This window comes from Emydura macquarii, unplaced genomic scaffold (assembly GCF_026122565.2).
Source record: "Emydura macquarii macquarii isolate MOO-44397 ecotype Brisbane River unplaced genomic scaffold, CSIRO-AGI_Emac_v2 contig_3517, whole genome shotgun sequence".
Lineage (NCBI taxonomy): Eukaryota > Metazoa > Chordata > Testudines > Chelidae > Emydura > Emydura macquarii.
The window spans coordinates 4,493,410-4,520,386 of record NW_027133654.1 but is presented as its reverse complement, the minus strand read 5'-3'; the positions used below and the strand labels follow the sequence as shown (position 1 = coordinate 4,520,386).

At 41.6% G+C, this 26,977-nt stretch overlaps 1 protein-coding gene across 1 annotated transcript; it reads right to left on the bottom strand.

Annotated features, from left to right (window-relative positions):
* Window positions 1-283: 283 nt before the first annotated feature.
* On the bottom strand, window positions 284-25,911 carry RBM34 (RNA binding motif protein 34). Its single transcript, XM_067535902.1, has 11 exons — window positions 25,643-25,911; window positions 21,362-21,533; window positions 18,885-19,024; window positions 16,980-17,211; window positions 14,010-14,069; window positions 13,372-13,415; window positions 12,081-12,164; window positions 11,766-11,829; window positions 11,637-11,679; window positions 1,534-1,652; window positions 284-627 (listed from the first exon to the last, which is right to left on the bottom strand). The coding sequence occupies exons 1-11, from the start codon at window positions 25,813-25,815 to the stop codon at window positions 352-354; spliced, it is 1,407 nt and encodes a 468-aa protein (XP_067392003.1). The 5' UTR covers window positions 25,816-25,911; the 3' UTR covers window positions 284-351.
* Between the last annotated feature and the right edge of the window lie 1,066 nt (window positions 25,912-26,977).

Genomic DNA, 26,977 nt, shown 5'->3' with positions numbered 1-26,977 from the left:
TAAGATAACTGTTGTATGAGTAATTTCATACAAACATCTCCAAGGAAAAAGAACCTCTATAATGGAAAGGTGCCGAAGAGTAAAATGTGTCTGTAACCTACATGACACCCCTGACACTTTGAGTCAAGGGATAGGCACAGCTGTCCTTCCAGTGAGTTATATTGCCATGAGGCTGCTTGCAGGTGAAAAACAGGGAAAAGCCATGCAAAAAAAAAAAAAGGAGACGATGAGTTGGCACCACTCTTGGTCACAATTTTATATGTAAGGAACAGTTCTGTCAGACCACCTTTCCACTGAAGTTTATTAAAAACAAACATTTTTACAAATTCAAAAATTAGCAATGTGGCAAGACTATTGGTGTTTTCCAGCTTTGGTTCTAGTCACACTTTTTGGTGTCTTTGTTTTCTTTTTCAATGGGGTTGCTTTTTCACCAGCAAATGAATTGTTGGTATATCTTTTTGTATTTTTTACTGAAGTACGAAATCTGTGCTTTGGACCAAGAGAATCCTTTATGTTGTCGGAACTTTTCTTTTGTTTTTCCTTCTCAACGCAGCGTTTCACTCTCAGTTTTCTTCCCTTCAGTTCAGAGTTGTTTAGTTGCAAAGCGAGATGTACAGCATCTGTATTCTATGAAACCAAATACATTAATTTTGAAGAACAATTGGACAGACACTACCTATAAAACCAAAAATCTTTTGTATATATTCTGCCTATGCAAAATTGTAAAACAGATCAGTCTGGAAGGAACTGCTGTATATATTGAATATAGCATATGTATTGTGTTCAGGAACATGAGCAGACCTATGTGCAATACATAGTAACTCTCTGACAACTATTAGCCCTGAAAGCCTGATTCAGCAAAATATACAGACTTATACTCCATGGCCTATATGCCATTAGTTTTAAACAGAACTTTCCACTGAAACCAACAGAGTTCCACTTAAAATTCTGATTATTTTGGCCCCATGAAAGGCATGATGGTGCAAGGCATCCAATGGCCCAATCCTGAAATGAAACAGATAAATTTTCTTTACACAGTTCACAGGATCAGGCCTTACGCAGGTTTCTACAGCTTGGTGTCAGCTTATTTGTAAGGAAGTCTCCTCTATGATTTAATGAAGCAGATTCCATAGGCAGAGGAAAAGGTAACACTATATTTCTTATATCTATATCTGTATCAAAGTTAAATATTTAATAGTGTTTTCTTCCAGGAAAGGGGGCTGGGTGGAAGGACCATTTCCTTTGGTAACTGTAAATGGAAAAGACTTCCTCTTTTCCACCTTCAAATGGCTCCTTAAAACTCACTTTTCACTTCAGCAGTCCACAACTCCTCTTGTGCATATCGCTTAACCGTTTGTGTTATATCTGCTTAATTTACACTAAATGGCTCAGTGCAGTGACATGTCTTCCTACCTGTATAGTACAATGTACACTACCATGTATTTGACTTGTACACAGTAATAAAAGATTCAGGCAGATCTTCATTTAGTATTTGGAGAATTCCTGGTTTCCCAGAATATTATCTTTCCATACCTCAAACAGAACATAGCCAAACCCTTTGCCAATGCCTGTGTTTTTGTCTCTCACAATTCGCACTGCTACCACATTTCCACATTCAGAAAAGTGTTCTCGCACAATATCATCTTCAATTTCTGCAAGAAGAAGCAGTCACTGTGGGGTTATGTCAATGAAATAGACACCACTTTAAAACTATAGTACAATTTTTGGTATAGTTTTAAATTCATATACCCATACATATGTATTTTTAGACACCTTAGGTGTGAAAACAAATTTGATCTGACAAGAAATTATCTACACATTTACAACACAGAATACCTAAACTAGGACATTTACTTTGAAAAGTGCAGATTAAGCTTTGAGAAACAATAAAACATCTGTCATGCTGGCTCGATCATGGGGGCCCTTGAGGTGTATTCAGGAGCTCTGATTACTCCCTTCTACACCAGTTTTGCGTTGGGGGTGTCACGCTGGTTAGATTGAGGGGGGGAGCATTTATTCTATTGTGTGACGTCAATGTGTCAAAATCATAATAATCTATGTGGGATATGCCATGTCAGGTACTGTTAGGAAGGCTATGATGTGCTAAGTAAGATGATGATGTTTATGTTCATGTGTTATATGTTAGATGAAAGTTATGGATATGGTTGATATATCTGTATTTCAAATTGTGCTGGCTGGGTAACGCCCCAGACAGGATGGCCGCAGAACAATAGCCTGCTTAATGGCCCATTAAGACATTCCCAGGTGCAAGGGGCCCAGGGGAAGAAGCCGGTATCACCTAATGAGTCACCAGGATTTGCCCATGTGACCCTAGACTCCATTTTGATTCCTGTAAAACTCCACAAACAGCATGGCCAGGGCCAGAAGGTATATAAGGCGGTGGCCTGGGAAACCATTTTGTCTTTTGTTCCTGTTCAGCTACAGACCCATACCTGCCTCTGGATCAATTCACTTGCAACTGAACCGAAGGACTAAGACCCATCCAGATACTGGATGTATGCCAAAGGAACTGTACAAGCCTGCAACTCCACAATTCTTCTAGAAACCTGATGTATATGGCCTTTTTAATCATTTGTATGTATCTGATTACTCTAATCCTTTAACACTTCTCTGATGGTTTGTTTATTTCTTTTATAATAAACCTTTAGTTTTAGTTACTAAAGGATTGGCTGGCAACATGGTATTTTGGGTAAGATCCAAACTTATATTGATCTGGTACTGTGGCTGACACTGAGGTCAGATGGAACCTTTTTAATAAACAGCATAAACAACTGGTTTCTTTACTGGATCTAGTGGCTGATTGGGAGCCGGAAACTGGAATGCAGTGAAGGGGGCTGTGTGTATTAGTGTACTGGCTTCTTGACAACCAATTTGGGGGAATCAGAAGCACAGTTTGTGGCTGGCTGGGAAGTCTGGCTTCAATGCCACCCACAAGTGCTGGGAGAATCTGCTCCCTTTTTACAGCCTGCCCTGACCTTGGCATTCTCAGGTGGCTGCCCTAGGCACAGACGGGTCACAACATCAATAAGCAGAAACAAAGGCTACATTAAGATGTAAATTGTTTGAAAAACGTAAATCTGTGGTTTGAATGGAGCTAAAATTGGTATTTTTTAAAACCTGAAACAGCTACTTCACAGTTTAACTCCTACTTGTGCCTAAATGATAATCAGTTTAAATAATAGGCCTGATGTGATACTTTTTGCAAGCAAAATATACTTGACTGAAATGGGAATGAGGAGAATGGATCCTACACACACAGTTTTACTGATGTAACAATGCCAGTACTGGTATAATGATGCCAGCTAGGTGTGTGATTTTTGAATTGATATAATAAATTATACAATCACTAGTGTGGATGCAATTATATTGGTATTATTGTTCTTATACTGGTATAGGTTATTCCTATTCCTGTAGGGGAATAAGCTATATTTCTCTAAGCCTCTTTATATTGGTATAACTGCAGCCACACTAGTGGGAACTTTATTGCTGTAACGATACACTTAAGGGATACAAAATTAGTGTGTGTGTAAACAAGGTTTCAAGCCCAATGTCAGTATACTCTGGAAATAGTTGAACTGCTTCTTCTGCAGAAGCAGATGAAACAAAATATTTTTGTAAGTTCTATTAAACTTTAAAAACAGTTACCAGAACATAATTTTTGCATTCTATATTTTAAGACAGATCAAGTTTTAGATCTAAGTAACTTCATTGTATTTCTCTCTCAAAAAAAAAATTCACTCAACAACCAGAAATGAAAATGATGATGTTTTAGCAGCACTAAAGGAGAGGTTACTTACTATTTACAGTAACTGGAGTTCAAGATATCTTCCCAGTGGATGCTCAACTTCAGGTGCACTATTTCGTCTGAACATGTGCCTTAGCCATCCTTGTGCCCTATACTGAGGGTATGTAGAGCTGCAACGGACAAACCACCCTCGGTTCCTTCTCAACTGCAAAGTCCCACAGACGTGAGACTCCAAAGCAGAGCAGAAAGTGGGCAGATAGTGGAACACCCATAAGGATAAACATCTCAAAGAATTCCACTTACTGTGCAAGGTAAATAACTTCATCGAATAATGATCATATGAGTGCTACACATCAGCTAACTCCCAAGCAGTACTCCTTAGACAAAATGGGTGCTTTGAAGTAGGATCTAAAATGTATTGGAGGTTGGCAGTCCCAAATACAGCATCTACCTGGGATGCATGCATTAGAACATAGTGCTTTGAGAATGTATGGATGGAGGCCCATATGCCAGCTTTGAATATTTCTGCAATAGGAATGTTCTTTAGTACGGCAAAAGACTGATCTGGTGGAATGGACTGCAACTCTAGGAAGGCACAGGATGTCAGCAGCTTCATGACAGAAGAGAAACCTACCAGAAACCCATATGGAAAATCTCTGGGTGGACACAGTTGTTCCTTTAACTCTGTATGCAACAAAAATAATCAAGGAGAGGTCTAAAAGGGTCTAGTCCTCTTCAAATAGACTACTAATGCCCAAAATGTAAAGGATGGTGTCCTCCCTAGACCAATGAAGTTGTGTGTGAAAAAACTGGCAGATGAACAGCCTGATATGAAAATCGGAGGTGATCTTACATAAGAATCGGGGGGAGGGGGGAGAAAGGATGTGATTGGAGGGATACCTTGCCTTTAAAGAAAACTTGGAGGGAGGGGGGGTGTCAGCCTTCAAAACCCCCTAAAACTCGCCATCTCTCCAAGCAGAGGTGATAGCCACCAAGAAAGCCATCTTCATGGCTAGATGTAGGAGTGAACATGCGGCCAAAGATTCAAAAGGAGTTTTCATCAGAGAAATAAAGACTAAGTTCAAATCACAGGCGGGGGTGGCTTCACTGATGTGTGGAAACAGTTTAGATAACCCTTTGATAGTCCTAGAAGTTGCAGGATGAGCAAAGACTGAAGCCCTCTCCACTGGAGAATAGAATGCCATAATATCCAGTAGATGAACTTAACGGAACTCAGAGAAAGGCCTGCATTCTTCAAATCAAAAAGGTACTCTAGGATCACCAAGAGGGGAGAGTTGGGAGGACACAGGTGTAACATCTCTTCCATTTCTGTAGATAAGTTTTTCTAATTGATTCTTTCCTACTATTCCATAGAACCTCTTGAACCTCTGTGGAACACAAGAGTTCTGTGCCCATTTGCCAAGCAGGTAGCAAGCCTTGAATCACGGAGTGTTCAAGTTGGGGTGAAGAATGTTTCCTGAGTCTTGAATAAAAAGGTTGGGCATTAATGGAAGATTGATAGCAGGCTGAGAGGAGAGGTGAATGAGGTATGGTAACCATACCTATGTCCTGTCAAGTCAGTGCAATTAAGATGATCTTGGCTTTGTCCTGCTTGATTTTGTTTAAAACTCTGAAGATAAGAGATGTCAAAAAATAGGCATACAATAGGTTCTTTGACCAGGACCTGCAAAGGCATGTCCCAAGGAATGGTGACCTAGACCTCCTCTTGAGCAAAACTTTGCACATTTCATGTTGGTGGTGGTGGTGGCAAAAAGATCTATTTCTGAGAAATCCCACGTGAGAAATATCTGTTAGAGTACAGAGTTATTGAGTTCTCACTTGTGATCCTGAGAGTAGTGCCTGCTGAGACCTGCTACAGTGTTTTGGAGGCCAAGTAGGTAAACTGCTTAAGAATGCGGTGGGCTATACACCAATTCAATAACTATAGTTTCTGCAGAAAAGGGAAGGGGATCTCGCTTGCCTCTGACAATTTATGTAGTATGTACTAGCCCTGTTGTCTGTCATTATTAGTACAGATTGTCCTTTGATCATAGGAAGAAAGTGCTGGCAGGCAAACCGGGCAGCCCTGAGCTCCAGAAAGTTGATGTGGAGAGAAGATTCCTGGGCAGTCTCCTTACCCTGAATAGTATGCTACTGAAGATAAGCCCTGAATAATAGGCTCCTGGAGATAAGCCCTAGAAGGCATGCACCCAAAACTATGATGATGATGGGGTGCAGATGGTTGAAGGGGACCCGTCACTTGGAGACTTCACCTGGATTCTTCCACCAGTTGAGAGAGACTAGCATGCGGTGAGGAACTTGTTCAAACTGTGTCTGTTGGGATTATAAACCATCCTGAGCCAGACCTTGAAGCAGTGCAGATGTAACTGGGCATATAATGGGACAAAAGGTGCACACTGCCATGTGACTGATAAGCTGCAGACAATACGTGGCAGTTACCTGAGGGCTCACTTGGACTTGCATAATCAAATTTGTCACACTAAGAAATCTGTCCTTCGGTAGGCAAGTTCTGCACATTGAAGCATGAACTCTTCACTAAACAGATAAGCCTTCTTGGTATTGAGCTAAAGTTCTAGCATGCCAAACAGAGTTGTAGCTTTCTTGACAGAAGCTTGGACTTGGGTATAAGAGCCAATCACCACCATAACCTTTGTAAACACCCTGGGGATAGTAGAAAACCCACAAGGGAGCACTTAATATTGAATGTCTTGACCAACAACAAACCACAGAAAGCTCTTGTGAGAAGGATGGATCATGATAGGAAAATACACATCTTGTAGGTCGAGGGCTACAAACCAGTCCCCTGATTCTAGAGTCGGGATAATAGCTGCAAATCTCACCATCCTGAATTTCTGTATCTGGAGGAAGGCAATTAGCATCCTAAAATCCAGATTGATCTCCATTTGCCCTTCTTTTTAGGAAGCAGTAAATAGTTAGAATAAAACCCTTTCCCACTGTGTTGGATGGGAACTGAGTTTCCCATGTGGAGAAGGGATAGAACCTCTTGGCTCAGCAGAGGTTCATGAGACGGGTCCTTGAAAAGGGGGCGGAATGGGGCGAGGGTAGGGACTGGAAATGGAACAGCCCAACATTATAATCCCCAGAACCCATCTATTAGGAGTAATCTGCATCCAAAGGGTGTGGAAATGTGAGTGAGGAACTCAAATATGGGAGGATGTAGGCAGGATGATGCAGGTACGGAAAGTGCGAATATGTGACCCTTATAGCACCCCAATGCCAGAAGGCAAGAGGCTCCCTCGTATCTAGCAGTGAGTCTCAGCTGACCTGACCAGCTTAGCATACTCCAACTCACTCTTGTCATAATCTGTATATCTAAGGTGTTATGAAAGATATTGTATGCAAACTGATAACATTCTGGTAATTAATATTATTGCATGATGTATGTATGGGTGATATATGAAAAATTATAAGTATGTGCTGGAAACATGTTCTTAAATGCCCTATACAAAGGAATGTTGTAGAATAAATATAAACTCAGAGAATTAAAATTAGTTTAAATGTGGTTAAAGATACATGTGTTGTAAAGAAAGGGCCTAAATAGCAAGTCAAAGAAAGGTCTTGAAGTAATGAGTTATAAGGCCAGAAGGAATGAAGTAGGGAAGATGTCTGGTTCAAACAACAAAATAAAATAAAGTTTCTAAAAAAAAGGCCTCTGCAGATGGTTTAAATATCAGTCAGTCACCTGAACGGTCTCAAATTGGTTTTTAGCTGACGTCAGGAATTGGCAATGACGTCACTTGTTTGTTAAAAGGGTATAAAAAGTAAACTCTTAAAGGATTCATTATTAATACCTGCCTGACCAAGTTGGAACCGACCAATATAAGCCCAAGCACCCTAAGTGTAGTGGATGTAGTAAATTGCTTACTATTTAGGCTTTTTAGGTATGTTTGGAGCAATACTATGAATACCACTCAGTCTTTGGATTTAATAAAGGAATTTATGGTTAAACTAGTGTTGTGGTAATACCCTGAATATGTCCCCCCAATGTAAATTAAGCAAAGAGAAACAACAGACGTGCATTTACATAAAAGGTAAACAAAACCATCAAATTAGCAAGTGGGGGAGTAATCACTTAAATATCAGGATGGAGGTAGGACACTGCAAAAACTAATCTGGCGTCAGCTCTGTGATGGACACAACAAGCTGAGCCCTCAAGAGGACTTCCTGATTTTGAAAACAAAGAAATGTTGAGGATACTGTAAGCAGAGTTAGAAAGCCTGTCTTCCTTCACTTGAAGAGACAAAGTAACCAAGCGCTTTGAGCTTTGTGTTGGATCCTGGCTAAGAAATGGCTAGGCACACTGGAAGAACAATGGCTGTAAGAAAATTATTTGAACAAAAGGCTCTAGTTTGTTAAGTTAGGTTTTAGTCTTAGAAGCGTATTTTTACTTTTGCTGTTTATAAACCATTTCTATCTCAATTCCTTCTATTTGGCATCACTGAAATATCTGTTTTTTGTTAATAAACAGAATCTTGTTTTATTACACAGCCATTTCAGTGCAGTGTTTCAAACAGCAGAGTAAAATATTCAGCCAAACGGGCTAATGCTGTGTACTGTCTCTTTAAAGGAAAAACGAACTTTTATCTTTATGAGTGCCTCAGTGAGAGGGGCTGAGCACTGCAGAGGAGACAATTTTGGGTAGACTCAATACTGGAGAGGTTATTGGTGTCACCCTGCAAGAAGTGACAAATCATAAAAAGGTTTAGAAAACCTGACCTATGAGAAAAGGGTAAAAAACTGGTCATATTTAGCCTCGCAAAAAAAGAAGACCGAGGGAAAACCTGATAATAGTCTTCTAATATGTTATAAAGAGGACGGTGATCAATTGTTCTCCATGTTCACTGAAGGCAGGACAAGAAGTAATGGGCTTAATTTGCAGAAGGAGATTTAGGTTAGATATTAGGAAAAGCTTTCTAATTATAAGGGTTTTTAAGCTCTGGAATAGTGTTCCAGGGGAGGTTGTGGAGTCCCCATCATTGGAAGCTTTAAAAAAAAAAAAAAATTGGACAAATATTTGTCAGGGATGGTCTAGATTTACTTGGTTCTGCCACAGTGCAGAGGACTGGACTTGATGATTTCTCAAGATCCCTTCCTGCCCTACATTTCTACGGGTATGTCTATACTGACGGCAGCAAAGCTACTCTGTGTAGCTTGTGTAACTCCTGTCGACTGCCGCCGAATCGCCAGGTAAGTGTAGACTAAGCCTGTGATTCCATGAGTAACCAGGCTGCTGGTGTCAGGGATCTGAGCCAAAGCTTCATAGCACAGAAGCACCTCGGGTTATAGGGCAGGAAGTGACAACTTTTTTCTGCTCTGGGTGAATCCCCAAAGCATCACAGAATGTTCATGACCCCCAACCAACATACTGAAATGAATGCTTGGCTGATGAGCATAGTTGAGTTGTCACAGTTGGAGTAATCAAAGGTGTTCTTTTCAGCAGCCCAGGTTTCTTTTTAGGAGATTCTGATGATCTTTGGTAGGTGGAAAATTGAGACAGGCGAGATTGTTGAGCCATCTGTGATCTATTAAATCTCTTGATTGCCTGTGACTAGATCCTAAATGAATAGAGGGTCACCCTTGAATCTTTGAGCATTTAAGGACTCATCTGCTGACTCACTAAACAACTTGAGCCCATCAAAAGGAAGGTCTTTGAACATGTTTTGAACGTCTTTGGAGATTCCTGAGGACTGCAACTATCAGGCTCAGAACATGACAACAGTTGTGGAGATGGATTGAGCTGCTGTTTCAGCAGCTACACTGAGGGAAGTTTGCAGTTGTTCTCATGGGGAGCTGGCTTTCCACAACGATGGCCTGGAACTCTTTGCGTCTGCTCATTATAAAATAATTAAACTTGCTATACTTGTCATGGTTACATTTAGCAAGCAGAGCCTGGCACTCAGCAATTCTGAATTGCAGGGCAGCAGATGAGCAGCTCTTGCAACTGAAGAGGTCCAAGTGCTTTGGGTCTTTATCATGCAGGGTGGGTTTAGAATGATGTGGTGTTCATTCACCGCTTCCATGACTAATGCATGAGAGGATGGATGAACAATAACTTAGAGCCCCCAGTGGGAAAGTAGTACATTTTATTTGACCTCAACAGTCAGAGGTGCAGAAGCTGGAGTTTGAAAATTATCTTGAAATGCTTCATTTATGGGCAAAGCTACTTAATTGGAAGACTGTGTATAAAGAATGTCCGAAAGTCTATGCTGGGTCTGTCTCTTAGACTTCTTCCAAGAAGATTTGAAGAATGTCAGTGATCTCCATCAGATCTTGAAACTGCTTGAAATCATCTACATGTGACCAGTGGGAGAGGGGGGCATAATGCTTCATCTGGAAAGGATGAAGAAATATTTGTATGAGGGATACCTCATCGGCTCTTTTTTCTTGCTTTTCAAACAACTCCTCCTGTGGTGGGAATTGATGAGAGGGGATGGAGGGGAAAGAAGAGTGCTCTTTCTGATGCTCAATTCTAGAGCTAGATACCCTGGAGAAACGTCAAAGGTAGGTTACCCAACAATCTCCATATTGCTGTTAGGGATATTGCTGATCATACCAAGGAGGATGTATGTTTGAAGTGTCCTTGAAGAGTCAGGCCTGAATTCATCATTGAAGAAACCTCAGATAGAAATTTGAGTCTGAAGAACTGTCATCTCCACAGTCCAAAGGAGGAGATAATGGTGGAGTAATAGGTTGCCTGTTTGTTCCCATGGGCACTGGGAAACCAGTTAGTACCGATAAGTGATGTGGTGCCGGTGATAAATTAGATGGGTACTGCGAGTGTCTTCCTGCACTCAACAATGGAGACTCAGATTCATTGGAGACTAATAGATCTCTGGAGAATCTGAATTCCTGCAGTACCAGGCAGATCTGTGCAGAAACTTGATGAGTCTCAGAAGTGGAAACCTGCACTACTAGGGGTGGTGCAGAATGTGCTGGTACCAGCTGATTGATGATCTGGGTACTGTAAGCAGCAATAAGTAAGTGAAGATCGCAGTCAGTACCTTCTTCCTTGGTGCAGAGTCTCTAGAGACCCTAGCACCTGGATCATGCTTAGATAGTACCAAGGTATGCTTCAGTACCCCTGCGGTTTAGCTGTACTCAAGGGTTTAGATGTAGAGGGCCCTGGGTACCAAGGCTACTTGAAGCAGGGCATGAGGTCTCTAGTACAGCAAGTCTCATAGGGCCAATCTTCTTTCTCAGGAGATTTAGAGTGCCTCTTGGCAGATGACTTGGCACTATCACCTGCAGATCTCTGTTGTGAAGATTCCATGCCCCATGGAAAAAGGGAAAGGAGAGTTCCCCAGGAAAGAGAGGGCAGGGGAAGAAACTAAAAGCATCTTGGCCCATCCTTCCCCCCCAACCCCCAAATAAAAACACCAAACACTTAGGTGGTTAAGAAGGAACTGAGAGTGGTTTGTCCATCGCAACCCTATATACCCTCAATACAGAGCATGAGGATAGGTAGGGTGTATGTGTGGACCAGATGGGCATGGCTACCAAAAATCCCTGATCAAAGGCACAAAGGGTGCATGTGCACCTGAAGTGGAACACTGACAGGGACATTATTCAGAAAAGATGAGAAAACAATATATTTACATAGTTTGCCAGAAATGTATAACCACTGATAATTTTGTCATTTCACGGTTAAAATTTAGAATATGTTATCTAATTTTGAAGTGTTTTAATATTTAAGTATCTATACACATTACCCTAACTCTTAACAGGTGGAGTAGTATTACTATCAAGATAAGCTTCAATTATTTTACATTTACTGAGGAAATAAAATTATAAAATATTGACTGAATGTGAACATCCATTTTAAACTTACCGTATGAGAGATTTCCCACGAATATAGACCTCTTATTATCATGCTAAACAAGAAGAAAAAAAGAACAATAAGATACTAGGTTATAGGCAAATACCAAAAAGTTCTTCTGAAATCATGTATATTACTTACAGAAGTGGCTTTTGAAGCAATGTCAACTCGGATGTGAAATCCACTGGCAATTTGTGTTCCATTTCTATTGTAACACAAGAGAAAAAAGAAAGTTATTAGAAGGCAAACAGAATTGGCCGATGCGTGACTAAAATGTTTGGTTTACAACCTATCACTGATTTCTAACAGGCTTCTTACAAATGCAGTTTTAAAAAAAGTGATTTTATTTTGAGTCAAACACAACAAACTAGACAGTTCATACTTGTAATCTGACATCCTATTAATCCAGTCTCTCAAAATATAATGCCATTAATGAGGAACAAAAATGGAACATACCTCTGAAGAGCTTTAGTGGCAGCACCTTCTTCCTTAAAAACCACATAAGCATTAATATATTTCATATTAGGATGTACCTTATGCCTGAAGAGAAAGACAGAAAGTTTATCTTAATTAAGCAATCCTCATGCAGAGGCGTTCACAAGGAGGGGCAAGCAGGGGCACAGCCCCCTCCCCCCAATAATTGTCAGGGGCACAGAACTCCTCCAGCCCCCAGGGCAGGGAGAGCGATCTCCTGCAGAGGCTGGGTTAGGAAGAATGATTTCCTGCTCAGAGTGTGGGAAAGGAGGGAAGTACGCCGGAACAGGTGGAGGAGGAAAGAGTGAGCTCTGATGGTGGGGAGTAAAGCTAGCTTCTGCCAGGACGGAAGAGCAAGCTTCTTGGGAGGGGAGAAGAGTGAGCTCTGGCAGGGGGTGGAGGAGAACATGCCTCTCCAAAAGGGATCAAATTTAAATTTCTGTGCATGCCCCTGTTCTCATGAGATTTTTTTCCACGCACCCACACCATGGTGCTGTGCACATATCATGCAAGCCTTGACGTAATTTAGGGTAACAATTTCAGTTCTCTCAAATATAAAATTAGCCTGGGGATTGTGCCCCCAAAACAGCATGATCTACCACAGAAGCCAAAGGACCTTTACCCCCTCTTTAACAGTCATCTTTCAGAGCTAGGTTCTGCAGCTTACTGGGTATCCTCAAACCCGAATGAAATCACCAGGAGTTGAGGATTCTTAGTACCTCACAGGATCTAGTCTTTAGTAAAGAGAAAAACTTGTGTAGTGGTGGCAAGTGGTTTCCTACACCTATCATGAAAATCATAGAATGTCTATTTTAAACTGAGTTTACAGCTTATTAGAACAATCTATAACCCAATAACCCCCTCCTATTTGTCCTATGACTGCAAAGGCGTTAAGAGGTCACTATATCTTGAATGGTCCTTTACAATATGTGCTAACTACTTATACTAAACAATCTGTTCCACCATGCATTTTGCTGTGACATTGGGATTTTCTTTCTTAAGAGCTCTGTGCGGCTTGAAAGCTTGTCTCTCTCACCAACAGAAGAAGTTGTTTCAATAAAAGATACTACATCACCCGCCTTTTCTCTATTTTATATGAGCACAGAGTTGATTATAATTTTTTTAAAAAGATAAAAATAAAAGATAGGAAGGAAACAATCATGACTGTGTGTGTGTGAGAGAGAGAGGGAGCGAGCATGTGAGAAACATCAATGAAGCTACAAAAAATGGTTTTCCCGTTAGTAAAAATCTGAAACTCCCCAGGAGAACCTACTTTATGGCTGCTAGCTTTCTGGATAAAGTATCCTCTGCTGGAACCTTCAAGATAAAACAAGCATTAGCTGAAAAGCCTTACTGAGCTTATCAATCTATTTCAAATATTTGGGCTCGAAAACTACATAGGAAGAAGTTCAACAGGTATTTCCACCCAAAGTAATACAGTCACTCTACTAGGCAAAATTATTCAAAGAGCAATTAGGGGAAATTCTAAGGAAGACCTTAAAAGTATAAAGAATGAAATTCAGTTGGTTTAGTTCGTTACTTGCCTGTTTTTTAATGTATACACCACATTGATTTACAATGAAATTGTTCTCTCTGTAATATGTCCTCTAAATCCCTGTGTTATGGTACTTCAGTCAAAGACTATCTTTAGCAAAACAAGCAACAACTTCTGAGGCATTTTTCTTTCAAAGAGAATGTGGCTATGATAAATTCAAGTGTTGTGGTAAGAACAATGTGTGTTGACAGCAAGATATACCATGGAAGCCAGGCACTGCTCTCAAAAGGCTTAATTTAAGTTTTCTAAGGCAAGACATATGGCTAGTGAACTAATAAAGATATATGATTTATAAATGCTCTCCTTTAAGATAACACAATTGCTTGTATCAGATAACATGAGTGGAAAGAACATACCAAAGAACGGAATCGAATTGATTCTATCTGTCCATATTCTTTAAAAAACGACTTCAGCATCTAAACAGAAGTTACATGTATTTTCAGTCCATTTTTTCAACCAGTAACATGAATTATATTACTGAATAAGAAAGCATTTTTATTTCACTTAAAAAAGAAGAGAGGAATTACATTGTCCTTTTCAACCGTATCATTTCTATGAATTACTATTGCAGTAAGATAAGGAAGAAAGTCAAAATAGCTGGTAGAGCTTTTGCTCTGCTAATAGCAAGAACAATACTGAATGCAAAAACTGAACTCAGTACTCTGGCTTTTTAAATACAAGGCACATCTATAATATTGTAAGATTATGATCCTTATTTATTTTCTGTAACCAGCAAAATTACTCATTGGGTTCCAAATTCTCTGCTGACTCCAGCTGATGAAAGCGAAAGAAGCTGATCTCAGATTTAGCTTCTCCTTCCCACCCGTCCACCCCACCCCTCAAGCCCCTAATGCATTTATTTGAAATTTGCACATTTCATATTGTAAAACAGTAATTTCTAGATTCAAATGCAAAAAAACATATATAACAGAACAACCTATTTAATTCTAGTTTCTCCTATTTCTCTGATACATGTTTTGCTTCTTATTTACCAATAGCAATTTAAAATTCACTGTTACTTCCAATATAGTGTAAGACTGTACATTTAGGAAAAAGCTAGACAACTGCTGAGTAAACAATATAATTACAGAAAAATGCAGATATTCTTTCAAGCCTTTTCAGTAAGCGAAGTATCTATGGTCCAGAAAATGACCATTTGGTTCATTGAGGGGCACTTGTACAATCATGGCTAAGACCAAATTAAAATCTAACTGGTAGATGTAATTTTTAATATATTCACTTGTTTTTGGAATTGGCTTAGACTTTATTTGATAGATTGAATATATGAAGAGAAGTTTAAATTTTCCATCTTGAAAATTTCCATTTTCAATCTATAATTATTTTGGGACTATTTCCTAATTAGATTTGAACAATGAAGGATCAAACTGTACCCTTAAATAAAGGCACATCAATCACAAAGTCTTCAAAGGGTGATAACCATTCCAAGTCCCGATTCAGACCTAGTTTGATTGTGTCAAGTTTTCTCTTTGAAGTCTGTTTTTGAAGTTTTTTTGAGAGAATAGCAACTTTCAGGTCAGAGACAGAATGTCCTGGGAGACTGAAGTGTTCTCCAACTGGTTTATGAATGTTATTTTTTATGTCTGATTTGTGTCCATTTATCCTTTTGCATAGTGACAGTCCAGTTTGGCCAATGTACATGGCAGAGGGGCATTGCTGGCACATGATGGCATATATTACATTAGTAGATGTGCAGGTGAATGAGCCCCTTATGGTATGAGTGATGTGTTTAGGACCAGTGATGCTGTCACTAGAGTCAATGTGTGGGCAAAGCTGGCAACGGGGTTCGTTGCAGGGATAGGTTCCTGGATTGGCCTTCTTGTAGGGTGTATGGTTGCTGGTGAGTATTTGCTTCAGGTTGGGTGGTTGTCTGTAAGCAAGGATAGGTCTGCCTCCCACAGCCCGAGCGAGAGACGGATCATCTGCTAGGATAGTTTGTAGATCTTTAATGATGTGTTGGAGAGATTTTAACTGGAGACTGTAGGTGACGGCCAGTGGTGTTCTGTTTTCTTTATTGGGTCTGTCCAGTAGTAGGTGACTTCTGCGTACCCGTCTGGCTCTGTCAATTTGTTTCTTCACCTCTCCAGGTAGGTATTGTAGTTTTAAGAATGTTTCATAGAGATCCTGTAAGTGTTTGTGTCTGTTTGAGGGATCGGAGCAAATCCGGTTGTATCTTAAGGCTTGGCTGTAGACAATGGATCATGTAATGTGGCCAGTGTGGAAGCTGGAGGCAAGAAGATATGTATTGCGGTCAGTTGGTTTTCAGTATAGAGTGGTATTAATGTGACCATCCTTTATTTGTATTGTAGTGTCCAGGAAGTGGATTTCTTGTGTGGACTGGTCCAGGCTGAGGTTGATAGTGGGGTGGAAATTATTGAAATCCCAGTGGAATTCCTTGAGGGACTCTTTCCCGTGGGTCCAGATGATGAAAATGTCATCAATGTAGCGTAGATAAAGGAGAGGTGCTTGGGGATGAGTTTTGAGGAAGCGTTGTTCTAGGTCAGCCATAAAAATGTTGGCATACTGTGGGGCCATGCGGGTGCCCATAGCTGTGCCACTGACTTAGAGGTATAAATTGGCTCCAAATCTGAAGTAGTTGTGGGTCAGGACAAAGTCACAAAGTTCAGCTGCCAGGTGTGAACACTTCAATCTCCCAGGACATTCTGTCTCGGACCTGAAAGTTGCTATTCTCTCACAAAAAAAACTTCAAAAACAGACTTCAAAGAGAAACTGCTGAGCTTAAAATCATCTGCAAACTTGACACAATCAAACTGGGTCTGAATTGGGACTTGGAATGGTTATCACCCATTCTCACCTCCTATTCAATGGTTGTAATTAGGCCTCAAGTACCCTGCCTTCATCTACCTCCCCATTGTTGTCACTTCCCTTGGATATGTATATGTTGCCTCCTGGATGATTTCTATTACTTGCATCTGAGGAAGTGGGGTGGAGCCCATGAAAGTTTATGCCTGCTGAAATTAAATTTGTTTGTTAGTCTTTAAAGTGCTACAGAACTCTCGTTTTTACTGATTTTAATGTTTTCTTATAAAACTGTAGAAGGTCTTTCTGCTCATCAACATATATAAAAGTTATTTCAGCAAAGGAGAAATTCATTAACTATAGAGGGAAGCAGGGTAATTATATACAGAGAGCTGTCAAATGCACAAGATACATGAAGATATTTTCTCTCTACATCTTTCAGTCATAAATGTTAGTTTTCAGACAACTGTCCTTTTCAAGTTGAGAGTGTACCTTTAAACAAAGACCTACTATGACTCCATTTAGCCCACAGAAAACTAGTCACTCACCTGTACAGTACAGCTGATGGGTAAATTCCCAACAAACACTGTTCTTTGATTCTTTAGCATCTCCGCAGCTTTGTCAATTTGACTTTTCCTCTTACACTGTTTTACACCATTTTCATTAGCTGAACTAGCAAGGCATTTGGTGACAGCTTGAGAAGTTCTGTTTTTTAGCTTTTGTTTGACCTTGATCTTTTTTTCCTCCTCTTCTTCATCTGCCTGTTCCAATGCACACTCTCTATGGCACAAGTGAAAAACACAACTGGTTGATTGTTATGAAAAGCTTTGCTTTTCTCAGTCACAAAAGGAAAGTTCTTCATTGTAATTGTTTTTAAATTGCATTTATAAATGAAATTGTACAGGTGCAACAAGACAAAACTTCCATTTTTAATGGAAGGATAGAAATGCATTACACACTAATCATTTTCTGTGTTATGGTCAGGTTTTTTTGGTTATTTACCAGTCTGTTTACTGGTCATTATTGCTATTTAATAGGTGTAACTGAGTAGATAGCAAAATAAATCAATTTGATACAGAATAAAATTTTAAAAGAAATTGAATGCTTTTTCCTAAATTAAGACTAAGAGTTATTTTTCTAATGTTCAAGGCTCACACAACATACAATCCCTTGAGGAAGTTCTCTATAGACATGCTGCTAGATCTCAGTCTATCCAAGACGCATGCCAAAAAGACTATGAACAATAACTGACATCTACTCAGTTTTAAAAGCAGCCTTTCAAATGTTATGGATTATGTGAGCAGAAACAGCAAATGTAAGATTGCAGATTTAGTTAAATGTAATTAAATTTGCAGATTTAATTAGTTAAAGATGCAACAGATATGTCAGAGAACATACATGGTGGTAACCTTATTTCCAAATGCTAGAACTGAGCAAATTTCATTGTCAACAAGCTAATACAAGGAATAACTTTTTCCATCACTGAATGTTAGTACCTAGCTTCCATATAAATTTCTAAGGCAATAAATAATATAACAGAGGGTTGCTCTGACAGACAGCAAGCCTGCCTCTCGGGTATGGAATTGCTAAAAGATGAGCAGGCTGTTCAAGACTTCCTTCTATCAGCACACCTCCTCTCTAGGATTAGGCTTCTTTCTTGTATGAAGTAGATTGTAACCTTAGAAACACACCTCTTGCAAGTCCAATGGTTCCCAGCCTGTGGTCCAGGGCCAAAAGTAGCCCACAGGGGCTTTCAAAGTGGCCTGCGGCTCCCCTCCCACTGGCTGAAGAAGGGAGTCACTGCCTAAGAACCCAGGTGGAGCGTGTTTCTGTGGAACTAAAAGACCAGTGCAGGCTCCTTCCTGCAGTCAAGGGATTGGGAGCTCAGCACTTCTCTCTCCCTGGCCATAGCAGGGAGCATGGCAAAGCACTCCGCCTAGGTTCAGAGGCACTGGGGTCCCTGCTGGAGCCAGAGGGAGGGGAGCACTGATCTCTCATCCCCATGGCTACAGAAGAGAGCCACTGCCTAGGGAACCTGGTGGAGCGCATGGGGCTATAGGACACATGCGGTTTCTCTGCTGAAGCCAAGGGGATGGGAGGAGGGGCTGCCTCCTCACTCAACTCCTTCCGCCTGGCTGCAGTGAGGGGGGCAAGCACTGGTGGCCCTTCAGGGTTGTAAAAATGTTATCTGTGGTCCTCAAGACAAAAAGGTTGGGAACCACTGCCTTAGTCCATCCTCTTAAGTACAGGACTAATTTTCCAGACAGTCTGTGCCCTTCACTCCCAAAAGGTGAGGGATTTTACTCCCTTTTGGGACAATCTGTATGAAATTACCCATAGTCTCCTTAAAGAACAAATAAGCATTTTATTCTCTGACTTAACTGCAACAGTGAGATTTTGACCTATCTAGGTGAGGCTGGGTTTTGCATCTTATTTAAAAACTGTTTACTTACCTGTTTGCCAACCTTTTCTCTGCTATAGAAAGTTCCTTCTTTTTGGCTTTCTTCAGTTTTATAGGAGGTTCTTGTTTAGTAGATGAGCTCTGATCTTCTGTTGCCCTTTCCACGTCTGTATGCTTTCGTTTCTTATTCTCCTTAAAAAAAAAATCATACGGTCTAGAGAAAGTTTTTCTTTAATATATAACCTCTATTACAAAACAGAAAATCTATTACATAATAACTGCCTCATTTTATATGATGCACTGAAAAGCCATTCCAATGTTTTCTACCACGTGATCATAAAAAAGAAATAATACATTTTCAACATTAACAGAATATTTGATATGACATCTAAGGACATTCAACAATGAAATACTTAAGTGCACAGCAGAATCTTTTATTTTAATTTTTATTAACTGAGGTTTTGGAGGACACCCAAAACATTGATGCAATCAAGGGTTCTTAAATTTAAATAAAAATGGCAGCAGTCTTGCAGCACAGAGATGAATGTAGAGCAAGAATATCTTTTAGAGTACAAATGTTTTTTAGTACAAGAAACCTTTTTTTACCAGCAAGAAAAAGGTGAAGAACAAAATAGTCAATCAAGATAAAATTTAAGTCAACTTTTAAAAGTTTTCATGAACTTCTGGTAGATTATTTCTAAGCTGGCCATTTCAGGTGGCAGAGAAGTAGATAGTTATACTGTTCTGACAAACACTCGGGATGAGGTGTGACAGTGATCTCTCAAGGTCCCACATTCCAGACCACTGGAGACAGTGATTTCATGAAGGGACCAAGCTCAGTTGATCAGAACAAGATGTGACCCATACTTTTCTTGGGGCCAAATCTTTCCCTGATTTACATACTGTAAAGTATAAATCAGGGCAAATTCATGGATAAAAGACCCCTGTGACACTATCTCATGCTCCTTGGAGACAAGAGAAGAAAAGTGCTGCGTTGGCCCCACTCTGTCACAAAACAGCTTAAACAGTTCTGATGAAGATGATGTAAGTATTTTAAAAAGGCAAGTCTGCAATGAAACAACAATCATTAATGTGTTACATGACACTTATGGCTTATTGTAAAGCTGCTGTTTACTAAAATGTCTTTTAATGTTAACTGACTTCCCTCAATTTGCATCTGACCATAAACAAAAATAATACTGGCAAACATGGAAGAATGTCAATATGCAGTGCATCTGCATATTATTCCCAGAGCAATTGTTTTAAAGAAAAAAAAAGAAATAAAGACATTACTCCCATCTTAACATAAAGCAAAGTCATTAAACTGTCATCGCTCAGTCTCTGCAATACATGCATGAGCAGACAAAAGTAAAACTGGCTACACTTGTACAGCTCGTCATGCTGATAAAGAATTGTTGTTTCTGTGACAATTGAATCTATATGAAGTAATAGTGCCAATATTACTGCAAAGGTTAGATTATACATTAGCTTACAATTGGATTAGAGAACCCATATAGTTAGTAAATTAATTCATCTCGGCTTTGGGGTGAAGTCACTGGAAGAAACACACATAGCCATTGTAATTTCTTGCACTATATATGTAAGCAGGACTCTACCTCCAATTCACTAAATGCTGCCAACTACTTTAATTTATTATGTTAAAGTTTCTTAGAAACTTGACAAAAAAGTTTTTCCTGTCAATTTGCCAGCTCCCACTTACAGTACTGTTTTTAAAATAAATTATGACATTTAAACATGACTTTGTATTTATTGCACAACCACCACTTTCAAATTTAACTGAAACAGAAGATATGTATCAAATGCTAAATTAAAAAAGGATCTGATAACAGGCAAAACTGATCATTACTTTTTTCATTCCATTTTCTTCTTTTTGTGGAAGTAAAATAAAATTTGATCTTCTGTACAAGTTCTATAACAGCTTGTAAATCACTGAGTAAATGCTACGATACCACAACTGTCGTGTGTCATCTCCCCTGCCAAACATACTAACATTCGGGACAATGAAATGAGGAAATATGATGGCATGCAGAATAACCACAACTGATATATAGAGACTATGGTCATGACACACAGTAAAGCCAAGGGCAATTGCCAGTAATGAACTGATAAAGGACCTATAAGGAGTGCTTATTCGCTATTATATCTATATTTTTAAAGTATTTTTTCCCTCTGCCTCTCCATCCCATTTATGTGTATTTTGTTTGTTTTTATTTTGGGACTCAAGACGAATAGTTGTCTTGCTTCCCTCATGGGAACAGAATATTTATAGGGAAAGCTGAAAACTAGGGAAAATTAGTTTTCTGATATATGGCTTTTATTTATATTCACAGTCCTCATCAGATGAAGAGCACTAGTCAGTCACTTGAAGATTGGGAGTCAGATTCCAGTGTTCCAAAAGGTTTCAATGGAATCTGCCTGGCCTAAAGGAAAAACCAAAACCATTTATTGTGAGAAGGGCCATTCATTTAACATTAAAGTAACAATATGTATATAAAAACAGTTACTTACTCTTGGTACAGCAACAAACACTGGCTGTCTTTCTGACTCACAAGAATTAAAAAGATGTGCCAGGGGGTGTGTTCTGCATGTGGTGGACTTATTTTGCAACAAACTGTTGACCACTTGCCCAATGACATAGTCTTCAGAGGATGCACCTGCTTCATTTTGCTCACATTCCTTGCTATTAAAAAAGGAGAGAAAATTGTTCATCTGATGTCATTCAATACTGCTAATGGTCTCAGTGTCGCCAATACTAGTCTAACTTTAGGTTTTAGGAGTTGCAACAGATTTAGAGAACTCCAGTATTTTTAATAAAATAAATCCCTTGCACACTTTGAATTCTAACCAGTTCCTAAAACAATACAGATAAAGACAAAATGTTTCAAAATGTTGCATGAGGAAATAACCAGCATAGCCAATAACTTCAACTTGAGTCATGTGGCTAAAACACTTTCCAACTATTCAAAAGCTTTAAGGGAAACTATTTTGTAAATTAAAGTATCAGTCATCTCAAACACACTGTACCTGGTGCTAAAAGCTGCAAAAATGTACAAAAAAAAAAACCTTAGTGCTGAATTTCTTAAATCAAATAATCCTAAGGATGGGGGAATTAATTCAAAAGAAAAATTAAGAGCTAAGCAACGGTATCTTAAATGAAATTATGACAGGGAGAAGAGTGGGCATAACTATCCATAAATATGTGGATGCAGCAATAATACAGGAATTGTAAGCAGCAACAATACTTTTCTATAAAACTTTTCAGCTAAAAGATATGTGATCTGCAAATAATATCAGAAGCAGGAAGCCTGCCAAACAGTCAGAGCGGCCACTGGACGATAAAGGCACTACAGGAGCACTCAACAATGACAAGGCCATTGTGGAGAAGCTAAATGAACTGTTTGCATTGGTCTTCCCTGTAGAGCAGTGGTTCTCAATTTCCTTCCACCCACAGAACCCTTGCGCGCCCATGCCATGCCCTCGGAACCCTTGCCCACACATGACAGACCGTCCACCAAAAAGACAAGGAAATCTTCCTCTGTTCGGCGGCGCGCGAGCAGCTGTTCGGCAGTGCGGTACCTCTTCTTCGTGGAACCTTTCCGCTCAGCCCACGGAACCCTAGGGTTCCGCGGAACACCATTTGAGAATCACTGCTGTAGAGGATTTGAGGGAGTTTCCCATTCAAAAGCCATTCTTTTTAGGCAACAAATCTGAGGAACTGTCCCTGATAGAGCTGTCAGTAGAGGAGGTTTTGAAACAAATTAATAAATTATTCAGTAATAAGTCACCAGGACCAGGCAGCATTCACCCAAGAATTCAGAAGAAACTCAAATATAAAATTGCAGAACTAACAACTGCGGTATGCTACCTATAGCTTAAATCAGCCTCTGTAACAGATGACGGGAGGATAGCTAATGTAACACCAATTTTTAAAAAAGCCTCCAGAGATGATCCTGGCAATTACAGGCCAGTAAGCCAAACTTCAGTACCAGGCAAATTAGTTGAAACTACAGTAAAGAACAGAATTATCACATAAACAGATAAACACAATATGTTGGGAAAGAGGCAACATGGCTTTTGTAAAGGGAAATCATGCCTCATCAATCTATTAGAATTCTTTGAAGGAGTCAAACAAACGTGGACAAGGGTGATTCAGTGGATATATTGTACTTAGACTTTCAGAAAGCTTTGACAAGAGCCCTCATGAAAGGTTCTTAAACAAAGTAAGCAGCCATGGAAAAAGAAAAAAGTCCTCTCACAGATCAGTAACTGGTTTAAAAGATAGGAAACAAAGGCCAGGAATAAGTGGTCAGTTTTCACAGTGAAGAGAGGTAATTAGTGATATCCCCACAACCTGTGCTGATTCAACACACTCATAAATAATCTGGAAAAAAGTGGTAAAACAGTGAGGTGGCAAAGTTTTCAGTCAATACAAAATGACTCAAAATAATCGAGTCCAAAGCTGACTGCGAAGAGATACAAAGGGATTTCACTAAACTGGGTGACTGGGCAACAAAATAGCAGATGAAATTCAATGTTGATAAATGCAAAGTAACGCTCACTGGAAAACATAATCCCAACTATACATACAAAATGATGGGGTCTAAATTAGCTATTATCACTCAAGAAAGAGATCCTGGGGTCATTGTGGACAGTTCTCTGAAAACATCTGCTCAATGTGCCCCAGTAGCCAAAAAAGCTAACAGAACATTAGGAACCATTAGAAAAGGATAGATAATACAACAGAAAATATCATGCCACCATATAAATCAATGGTACACCCACATCTTGAATACTGTTTGCCGTTCTGATCACTCCATCTCAAAATAGGTAACAGAACGGGAAAAAGTATAGAAAAGGGCAACAAAAGCGATTAGGGTATGGAACAACTTCCCTATGAGGAGAAATTAAAAAGACTGGGACTGTTTAGCTTAAAAATGAGACGTCTAAGAGGGGATGATAAACATCTATAAAATCATTAATAGTGTACAGAAAGCAAATTGGGAAGTGTTATTTACCCCTTCACATAATACAAGAACCAGAGGTCATCTAATGAAAACAACAGGCAGCAGATTTAAAACAAATATAAGGAAGCACTTTTTCCACACAATGCACAGTCAATTTGTGGAACTCATTGCCAGGGGATGTTCTGAAGGCCAAAAGTATAACTGTGTTCAAAAAAGAATTAGATAAATCCATGGCAGATAAGTCCATCAATGGCTATTAGCCAAGATGGTCAGGGATGCAACCCCATGCTCTGGATGTCCCTAAAGCTCTGACTGCCAGAAGCTCAAACTGGACAACAGAAAATGGATCACCCAGTAATTGCCTTGTTCTAGTCACTTCCTTTGAGGCATCTGATGCTGGCCATCGTTGGAAGCTCGGATACCGGGCTAAATGGACAATTGGTTTGACCCAATATGGCCATTCTAATTTTATGTTCTTATGGGTATAGTTACAAATGTCCACTAAGGTGTCAGACACAAGGTGGGTAAGGTTTTTGTTCTGTTGGTGAAAGAGACAAGCCTTCAAGCACCACAGAGTTCTTCTACTTCACCCACCTTGTCTCTCTCGTATCCTGGGACTTGCATAGCTATTACAACACTGCAAATAATAAAGGAGTTGATCCACATTAGAGTTTATTCCATAGCACAGAGCTGCTTAACTCCAGTGGATTTAGTTCCTTGATGATTGCCCATGACTTTGGAAAACCTCTGGTACCACAGAGCTGCAGTAGAGGTTGGTAACCAAACTCCTCTTGGCCTCTCTAGCACAGGAGACATATCCAGTGCATCCCTGGTGGCAAGAATGTCTCCTATGCAACTGGCACAAGAGACAGCATCCTGAGATCTGTTCTAACTTGCACCAAGGGTGTGAAACAAGACTGATACCTGGATGGCCCCCCAATCAGGGGGAATGTAAAAGCACCTTAAAAGTCAACTTTGCATCCCTGTAGCTTATGCAGGCTATACTGAATAATCTTCCAAGGCCAATCTTTTCTTTGTGCTTGCTATCTATACTACATATAGGCAGCTGATAGATTTTGTATATATCTTCAGGAGACTGACAAAGTCATAATATAGTTAGCCTTAGCAGAACTTGATTTTTCTTATATATAATTTGACATGTTTATTTTTAGCTATATTTTCCATTAACATTTCCCTTGTGCAAAACTGTGGTGGGGCTTGGGGACTTATCGAGTGACAGCCCCCTACACAACGGAGCCGGCATGAAAGGGAGACCAGGCCCCAGGCCCCTCTCCGTACTCTTGACATAGTAAGGACCTGCACATCATGAGGAGCTGTTACAAGCGGCCGGAGGAGTCTAAGCCTCCCCAAACCTCGGCCGACGAGGCTCTGCCCTCACTCTGCCGCTTCCTGCCCCCTTTCTGTCTCCTCGCCCCACAGAAGCAAGTGGAGGGCCGGGGGGAGGAGGCTGAGCGGGTCGGGCAGACCCAGCGGGAGAAGAGGGCCCGAGAGAGGCTGGCCGGGGGTAGGAGGCAGAGCCCCCAGCGTCTGAGCAGCGCGCGGGCCTTGCCTTCCTCCTCCGCAGGGCTGTGAGCGAGGGGCGGCCCCCCCCTTCCCCCGTTACCGGGCAGGCGCCTCCACCCGACACCCGCAGGCTGGGCAGGGCCCGGGGTCCCAGGGCTCCCCGCGGCCAGCACCGGCCTTCCCAGCGCTCTGCTCACAGGCCGCGTTGTCTCGAGCCCCACCGCTCTGGAGCGCGCGCGAAGGGGGGCGGCTGGGATTTGGAGGGGCCGGGGGGGGAGGGGCAGGCGCGCGCGCCTCTCACCCGGCTTCCCGCGGCACTGCTCTGGGGGCGTTCGCTGCTTTAGACGTTTTCATTGGGGGAGGGGCAACTTCGGCCCGGCCTCGCTCCGCTGCGGGAAGCGCCGCGACACACACAGACAGGGCGAGAGCAACGAAGGCCAGCGCGTGCTGCTGCCGCCGCTTCCTGCTTCGCATCAACAACGTCACGTCACGTCACGTCATTTCCGACGTACGCAAACAGCTAGCTTAGCAACAGCAGCTCCACTGGAGCGCTTGCCGCCAGCCTCCAGTAGCGCGAGAGAAACGCTCCCCCCACCCAGGGAAAGCGAGGCTATTATGGGCGTGGCCGATCACGTGCCTCCCTGGCCCCGCCCCCGGGGGGGGCCGGCCGGGTGTTACGTAGGTCTCAGTCTCCCTCCCAGCTGGAGCAGCGCGGTCTCGGCGGGAGGGAGGGGGGACCCTCCCCAGGATTCCTCCGCTCGCTGCTGGCGCCTGGCGGCCTGCTCTGCCCACCTGGCTCCGTGCTGCGGTGCGGTGCTGGCGCTGCCTGCAGGGCCAGGTTCACCCCTTACGTGCCCCTAGGCACAGCCTGCCCCGCCTGACCTTCCTGTTTTCCACTGTCTGGGCTGGGGCAACTGGCTCAGCCAGCTCCAGGCAGGGGGGGGATAGACTCACCCCTGGGTGCCTCCTGCTTCCCTCCTGCCTGGCCCGGGTACAGGGGGTGGGGCCAGAGTTGGTCACTGGTGTAGGGCCTGAAAATTGGCTGGGACCCCTGAGCACGGGCCCCTTTTGCCCCTGTGGTGATCTGCCACTGTTTAGGCACGTGCCTAGTGTGTCTAATTGGAAATCTGGCCCTGGCTGCATGTCTGTCCCCTGGTGCTGCTGGGCTCTGCCAGCGGCCCCCTCACTGTGGGGTGTGGAGACCCCTCTGCCAGGAGGGTGCCTAGCAGTGCCAGTGCATGGGGCTCTCACCCACCTCCCCCCCCAATGGGGAGCGCTGTGCATCCAAGGACTGTCCTGACTCCACTAGTCTGTGCGGGGAAGCTGCTTCTGCCAGAGCAGGGTCTCTGCCTCATCCCTCAGGGGCTGTTCTCTTTAGTGGAGATTCACGGCAGGAAGACCCACCTCAGGCTGTTCTGGCTGACGCAGTACCCAGCCTGTCCAGCACCGAGCACTGCAGCAGTGGCTGAGACTGCGCTGGGCATGCATGGATCTGTCTGCTAGAGCAGCCTGTGGGAGAGCCCGGCCCATCTTATGCCACCTCCTGAGATGGCCCAGCAGAGGAAGGCACACAATGCAGCGGAGAATTCTCCCTGTCCTAAGGGATGAAACCAACACCAGGCATGGCCATAGCAGC

What these genes read in the sequence shown, in the direction of transcription:
- RBM34 (XM_067535902.1), bottom strand. Translation starts at nt 25,815, where the DNA reads ATGCGAAGCAGGAAGCGGCGGCAGCAGCACGCGCTGGCCTTCGTTGCT. An exon ending in TGTTTGTTGCTGTACCAAGA is followed by an intron (nt 19,025 to 21,361) that starts GTAAGTAACTGT and finishes TTTTTTTTTAAG; the next exon opens with GAGAATAAGAAACGAAAGCA. An exon ending in CAATTCGATTCCGTTCTTTG is followed by an intron (nt 13,416 to 14,009) that starts GTATGTTCTTTC and finishes TTTATCTTGAAG; the next exon opens with GTTCCAGCAGAGGATACTTT.